The following is an 8,063-nucleotide window of genomic DNA, read 5'->3' as shown; positions in this document are numbered from 1 at the left end:
TATATATATATATATATATATATATATATGTGTGTGTGTGTGTGTGCGTGTGTGTGTGTGTGTGTGTGTGTGTGTGTGTGTCTGTGTGTGTGTGTGTGAGTGATATATCTGCTGCTAAAAGCAAAGACAAGATGTAACAAACGTTTTTAATCAACCTTTTTTTTTTATCATGCTTACTTCAAAATAAAAGTAGGAGATCATGACAAAAGTTGTTCCACACCAGATTTGTCACATAAGAGTTGCATTGAGATACTGAAGTCATGGTAAAAAGAAAACATTTGGCTCTTAGAATCGTGATGGTATATGAACCATGAAATCCTATCACTGACTACAACTTCTGTGCATGCAACGTTCAAGGTTACAGTTCTAAGAATACAGAAAGCTTTTAGTACCCAGATCTTCCATCAGTAATCAAATCTGTACTCTTTGATCTATTTATTCTAGTTACTCATCCACTCAACAGCCTGGATCATCATAATACCGGTTAAGATCTAAATTTAGACAATGATAATATTCTTGAAGAGAGCATAAATCATTAACATAAGCCCAGCTGAACAACTTAACAGGTGACAGAATCTGCTCCCAAAATTCAACAGAACATTTGGTGTCTAACCTGCTTGAAAACAATCTGCAGGCATTCACTGTCTTTGCTTGATACAGAAAGTATGAGAAAGATTTTGTTTAATTTTCATGATGAGAGAGTGTCCTTCTGTTTTTCCAAAGACATTTTGGAATTGGTGTGGAAGCTAGGTACTGAATGTTGAAGAGTGATATAGACATTCATGCCAGAAGTTTGTTTTGTTCATTTAAAAGGAACCAATGAAATTGTAAGATCGCATAAAAAGAAAGAAGAAAGAAATAATATGAATGGATGTTGTGTAAAGATCTCAAAGTGATTTGCATGTTACTTGGCTAACAATATGGGTCCACAAAAGCCATATTTCATTTGTGAATAGGTTAGAAGAGCATGCAATCAGCATTGGCGGATGGAAAAATAAATGGTTTCTCAGAAAGGATTTTATTTCTGGATTGAAGAACACTTTGCATGGACAACAAGTTGAACCTAATGTTACAACCATTGCATAACAAAGCTTGATGAAGCAAATTACTGTAAATTAAATATAACCAACTTAAAATTCATGGATATCATAAATTTTCATTCAAATATGAATATAACATATGGAAACAATATCTTATATTTTTCATATAAAAGAAAATATCAGAAAATAATTATCTCTCTAGGGACTAGCCACATAGTAAATTTTCCTCCATCCATTAAAAATTGGCATAAGTCCTTCTTATACATAGCCTGTAGTACCAAATAAGGTCATTGAAAGCAGCGGTTGTACAATATTACAATATTTATATCTGTATCTTTTATATATGTGTGAGCTTTTTGACACCTCAATAGTGCTGATGATCCAAAAATACATTCAGTACACACTGTAACATAGTTGGTATTAGGAAGGGCAACAGTCATAAACACCATGCTAAAGAAACTATTGGTCTTTGGACCCATCAGATCCAGTCAAACCCTCCACTCTATGCCAGTATAGAATATGGGCATGAAATAACGAAGATGATAATGATGATGTTGATACTCATATTTGGAGTTCTATCTCTCCTGCTTGAAGTACCAAACCAATATATATGCTTAGAAGCTGTGCATGGTACCAGGATTTTTGACTCATGTCAAATATAACAAACTACTCCAAATCATTGTTTGAGGATCTGCATGAGTGGAATCTGGACTGGCTACTTTGTACTGGCATCAAGTTGTATACACTGTAATAACAAAGCCAAACCAATTCAAAATATCACTATTTGGTTTGACTTCATCATTACAACTGAGTGTGTGTACGTGTGTGTGTGTGTGTGTGTGTGTGTGTGTGTGTGTGTGTGTGTGTGAGTGTGTGTGTGTGTACACATAAGGGAGAGAGAAATTAGGGTGAGAAAGAGACATAAAGGCAGAGCTTACCACTCCATTACAACTATCAGTCTTTCATCATCTCTTTTCATGAATCCTCTTGATTTTTACTCCAGGTGAGTGGGGACTTGGGGAAAGGTGACAGTATTTACCATCATTTTTTCAATTTAATAGTATTGCATATGATAGTTAAATGTCTCCGACAAGTTAACAGTAAGTGCTGATTATTTATTCTGCCTTATGCAACCTATAATCACTTATGTTAATGAAATGTATGTGAGATGGTGTAACTAAATATCTTATAAACAATCTTTCATAAAGCAGCATGAATCAAAGTAAAGATGTGTACATTTATTTTTAATACATTTTTGAACACTAGAATGAGAAAAGCATTTGCAGTAAGATTTTCTCAGAGAAAAATATCTCCCCATAGATTTTGTGTGAAAAACGCATCTAGCCGAGCTCCAATACTTGGAGCTTGGCTTGGCTTGGTGTCTTTTCAAACACAAAGTCTGTTAAGAGAAATTATTCCCAGAGACAAAATTCTACTGCAAAGAAATTAATTTCAGTTTTGTATGTCTTTGCAAACCAAATCCCAAAACGAAACAAATCTATAGTTATCTATTTTCTGTACAGGAACAGATGTTCTAGCTTAGCTCCAAATGATACTGAGGAGGCAAAACTACACTGAAACACTATGTCAGGTAGTCCACTGAGTCTATAAGGAAAAATAAGGAAACATTTTTTCTCAGAGACAAAATTTTGCAGCAAACACTGTATTTGTTCTAGTGTACAGGAATGTGTTAAATACACACACACACAAAGGTACACACAGACATGTGCACGCATGCATGCATACACACACACACACACACACACACACACACACACGCACGTGTATATGTCACTTTCAAATTCCGAAATATGTTACATTGGTAGTTGGCCTGTGGAAAACATTCAACCAATCACACTGTTTTTTACTAACAATTTCTGGTGGAGAATACCAGAAATTCCAAAGACAGAAGCAAAACCTAGAATCCAAGGCCTTAAAGTAAACTCAGAGCAACAAAAATTTGTGTTAGTAGGAAAGAAGATAGGACAATATAGCGAAATGGAAAAGTGTTCACACTTGATATACAGGAAAAGAGTAAGTTGAGAACTTCATGTGATGTATCCAATGTAATCCATGGGAGCGCCTTAGAGTTGCAGTGGTATCATACCTGAACTGGTAGAAAAGAGAAAGTTTGTAGGTAGCAAGTGGGTAGGAGTGGTTAGTAATAAGAGCATCTGCAAAATGTTTTTTCAAATGATTAAGAGTTGGTAGCTTCTTTTATCTAGGTAACCTATATAGCAGTGGAGGTGAGTATTCCAAAAGCATAAAATCCAGAGTAAAAACAGAATGGGAACCTTCAGAGAGTTAGTGATTTATCTCAGTGAGTGAAGAGCAGATTATACAATGCTTGTGTATAGAGTGTAATGTTGTATGGCAATAAAACATAGGCAGTGAATGTGGAGGAGGTGAAAAAAGCTGCAAAGAAATGAATCAAGCAAGCTCTGCTTTATGTGTAATGTTAGTGTGCACAAACGGTAAACCCCAAATGTATTGCGAGAAAAGCTGGATATAAAGAAAATCAGATGTATGCAAGAAAGCAACCTGTTCTGGTATGGACATGTGATGCATATGGAGGAATATAGCTAAAGAGATCCCACGGAAGGAGTCTGTGGAAAATGAAGACCAAAGAAGACGTGAAGTAAAGACTGATACTGAACCTCATAAAGGTGACATCATAGAATCACAACAAGTGACAAAGTGCTGTGTTGATGAATCTAATCAACCCATACAAGCATAGCAAAATGGATGTGAAAATGATGACTAGGAAATGTATTAGAACAAATTAAATATATGTGTGCATGTGTGCGACTATGTATGGCACGCTCAAATGTCTCATGTTTATAGATAAAGGCAAAATAATCAGATCTTTACCTTCCTGATGTGTATTAGAGTTGGAAGTGAAACGCTTACAGCTGGAGCTTGAATTCAAAGCTAAATTATAAACTTAGCTCTGCAAAAACTTACTTCAAGACTACATAGTGACTTTTAGAATCACATTGTAAATATCGTCACTAAATAATAGGGTGTTGAAAAAATATGAATGTATATGCATTTAATGAAGATATGCTTAATAATGATGTTTCTGTTGAAAATTTATGATAATTGTTATTTTAAAAAAGAAAACAGAAAAATGTTAAAAGAAAAGAAATTTAGAAGGTATGTATATCTACCTTGATTTGGACAATGACGGTGCAGTTCTGTTTACTTCACAAGCAGCAGACATAGGAGAGGATGATGATGGTAAAGAATGTTGAAAGAGGGGAGGTGGAGGCAGCGGCGGCGGAGGAGGAGGAGGAGGTGGTGGAGGTGGTGGCGGTGGTAGGTCATCAGTATCACTTTGCATAGAGAGGCTGTCAGTGTCCTGTGATGATGAAAAGCTTTTCTCCAGCTCTTCAATAAGAGATTGTGGTGGTGGTGGTGGAGGCGGTGGAGGCGAAGGAGAACAGCCCATTTCTCTACTCGGGTTACTTAAGTGTAAGTATTTGGGCATGTCTGAAGTCATTCGAGCAATCTCCTCCTCTTCTTTATCAAAGTGATTTGGCAGCTTCTCAGCATTGGCTTCTGAGAGTTTCTTGGAACCTACTTGGATGGAGGTTGTGTAGTTATTGTTAATTTTACTAATTTGCACAGGATCCATTTTGCGAGCAAACTTTTTATTTATCTGGATTTTCTCAATAGATGAACGCCCACTGCAATCTCCTTTGCTAGACCAGGAATAGAAGTCTTCAGAACCTTCTATTGGACGGCTACGATAGTCAGAAGATGGAAGGACCTGTGAAGGATTCATTCTTTGACCTGGAGAAGTGGAAGAATGTTCTGCATTTTGCTTGTCCTCTTCAGCAGCATTCAATGAACTTGAAGTCGATGGCTGATTACTATTGGAAGCTCCTGGAATTGTCGCAGATTTCTCTGCTAAATATGGGAAACTGAATGGGGCAGGTGGTGTCGGTGGTGGAGGAGGTGTTGGCGGTATAATGTTTGTTGTTAGTGGGGGCAAAATTCTCACTGCAGAAGCTGGTAATGAAATCGTATGTGCTGGCAAGCCGGCTCCAATGCTCAGAGAAGCAGAATTGTGGGGTGATGCAGAAGGAGACGAGGAGGAGTTGAAACTTACACACGTTGAGTGACGGTTGGAGCGAGATGAAGAAGTCTTCCAATAAGAACTGGCTGCTGGTGGAGGTGGAGGGGGTGGTATTGACGACGACTGTTTTATGTGGTCTGCAACTGAGATAAAATACAACTGCATGTTAGACACTGAAAATTTGATAATTCATCTGCAAGTTAATTAGCAAATAATAGCAATGATAATATTACATAATGATGAACAGCTTAGGGAATACAGTTTCAATATTATACATTGATAATTAATAATGTAACATAAATATTTCTTTTTTTACATTTAGAATATTGATTTTTTTTGCTATTTATTTTAACATTTATATTAAATGGGATTTATATAATTTGAAACTGATTTAAATTTTACATATAAAACCATTAAATAATAATATAAAAAATAATTTCAAAACATAGAAATTATAGTTACAGATCCTCTATTCCGAGAGTGAACAGTTGGATGTTACATGTATATGCATGTTTACCTGTATGCATAGGTACATATATATAGGAGGAGGAGAGAGAGAGAGAGAGAGAGAGAGAGAGAGAAAGAAGGAATATAAATAAATGAGTACAAAAATATAAGTAGTTTTTTTTTTAATGAATTTACAGTGCACTCAGAGATTTTTTACACGAGAGCAAAACAAACATTTTGTGTCTTACTTAATCGGAACCATTTTAGTTTATTTACAATACAATGCAAAGAAGTCAATAATCATTCCAGTTATATATGTTTTAACAATTCTTCTCTAGTGTCATTTTCCATTACCGAAAGGTAATGTACAAGAGCTTTCATCATTTTTACTTGCTTGGTAGAATATATTCTATCTAAGTGCTTTTTACTTCTGTCCATATTATGTAGTCAGCAGACACAGGAACACCTAAGCTATTAGTTTCTTCAAAGATAAATTATTATGTATTGACAAGTGGTTGACATATTTTTTGATTGTTTATTTTTGGTCATTTATGTTTTCTAAATATCTAACTTGGTTCAAAAGTAGTAAAAGTACTGAATATGCTGATAGTTTAATCTAATTATTTCTCTCTTTTTTTTTTTTTTTTTTTTTTGAATAAAGATGGAAATCAGTTAAAGAGGAAAATATTTTGCTTCTATAGTGAAAAAACACAAACATCCATATTAATCTCATATCACACATTTATTCTTCAATCAGTGGATCTTCAAGTTAGAAAATTCAATTTTCAAATACTTCACTATGTGGATTTCTAATCAGGATTCAACTTTCTAGTCCTTTTTGATGCCCAAATATTTCATTCCCCCGTCCATCATCATCATTACTATCATCATCATTTTAACATCTACTTTCCATACTGGCATAGAGTTAGACAAAACGTAAACAGGCAGCTTTTTTTTTACAGCTAGATGCTCTTCCTATTGTCAACTCTCACTTATTTCTATGTAAGGTAATATCTCCTCTAGCCTTTCAAACAACAGACAGCTTATTGGCTGGACATGTTTCTATAGCAAATTGTGACAAAAAAAAAAGCTGCTTTTATGACTAGTTCAGTGACCTTGTTTTTACATAATATGTATGTACACAACATCTAAGCAAAAAAACAAAACAAATAAACACATACACCCACATATATAAACAATAGGCCTCTTACACTTTCTGAGTGCCAATTTCACTCACAAAGCATTGGTCACACAACACATACATAAACACAAACACATACATAAATATACACATGCACACACACACATATCTGCATATATCCTCTTAGGCCACGTTCAGTCATGGCTGACCATGGGTATCACGTCTGTCCATTTGTTGTCTTGTTTGGGTCGCTCGGCTTGAGCAGTGCCTCCTGTGGCTATGATGACCAATGTGAGAATGACAGTCTCGGTCACATAGATCGCATCTGTGTATGGATTCTGGTCTGTCGGCTGTTGATCCCTTACATTGGGCTCAAGTTTCCACAGCTGCAGCTGACAGCTTCTCTTCACCAATCCATAGTTGTTCACTAATGGGGATGCTCTTGATAGTGGATACAAGGTTCTCGTAGAACTTGTCCTTAGCTTCCGGGGCAGTGAACACTGTTGGGGCATACACACTGACGAGGGTGACAGGGCCTTTGGTAGTGTTGAGGTGGGGAGTTAGGAGCCACTCAGAGCCACTGATGCCTGGTTTTCCCATTCTCAGCAAGCTGTTCTTTGTTGCAAAGCCTACTCCATGTTCTCTGAGCTCATCAGAGCTCTTCCCTTCCAGAGGAATGTGTAGTCTCTCTCCCTCAGTGTGCCTTCATTGGCTAACCATGTTTCCTGCAGAGCAGCGATATTGATATGTCAGTCTCTTGAGCTCCTTGTTGATGACTGCTGTTTTCCTGGTGTCAATGATGTCCTGAAGGTCCTGAGAGAGGCCAGGCATCGTTGTCCGGACATTCCAATGTTCCAGTTTTAGAACTGGTCACTTTTTGATAGCTTTTCTGCTTTTACCTGGTTCGGTAGTCGACAATCTGCTTGTCGGATGTTCTCCTAATCCCTCATGCACCCAATGGGGAAAGCAAGCCACAGCAGGACAACACCTTACTGGCTGGGGTCTGCGTAACTCGAGGCGGGTGGTAGCTGTCCAATGAGACTCGAAGATCTCTCCCACCGACAGAAGCAACCCCTGGTGCCACACTCTACGCCAATTGAGTAAAGGCTTATAACCAGTACCTGCTGCTTCCTGTGTTGTGTTGACATCAAATAAATGGTGAAGCTGGAGTTTCCTCTCCAGGTGCAGGTGTGCATGTTTAATGATGGCGTGGACGGATGTGAGCCAGGGCAATGTAGTATGGAGAACAGGTTGTTGCCCATGCACTTTTCCCCCCTTCTCCACCTTGCTGACGAATCCAAAGGAACAGTGGGCTGCTACAGTTTGGTGCCAACATGGTTGCAGGAGCAGCCAG

At 37.3% G+C, this 8,063-nt stretch overlaps 1 protein-coding gene across 3 annotated transcripts in view; it reads right to left on the bottom strand.

Annotated features, from left to right (window-relative positions):
• The window catches only part of LOC106881072 (espin), a 177,035-nt gene that overhangs the window by 23,408 nt on the left and 145,564 nt on the right, over positions 1 to 8,063 (bottom strand). For all 3 annotated transcript variants that reach the window (XM_014931286.2, XM_014931284.2, XM_014931285.2), the window contains exon 6: positions 4,211 to 5,264. In XM_014931286.2, the coding sequence (XP_014786772.1) occupies positions 4,211 to 5,264 (1,054 nt within the window). The remainder of the gene's footprint in view (positions 1 to 4,210; positions 5,265 to 8,063) is intronic.

This window comes from Octopus bimaculoides, chromosome 6 (genome assembly GCF_001194135.2).
Source record: "Octopus bimaculoides isolate UCB-OBI-ISO-001 chromosome 6, ASM119413v2, whole genome shotgun sequence".
NCBI lineage: Eukaryota > Metazoa > Mollusca > Cephalopoda > Octopoda > Octopodidae > Octopus > Octopus bimaculoides.
The sequence above is the reverse complement of the archived record's forward strand: the minus strand, read 5'-3'. Positions and strand labels throughout refer to the sequence as shown.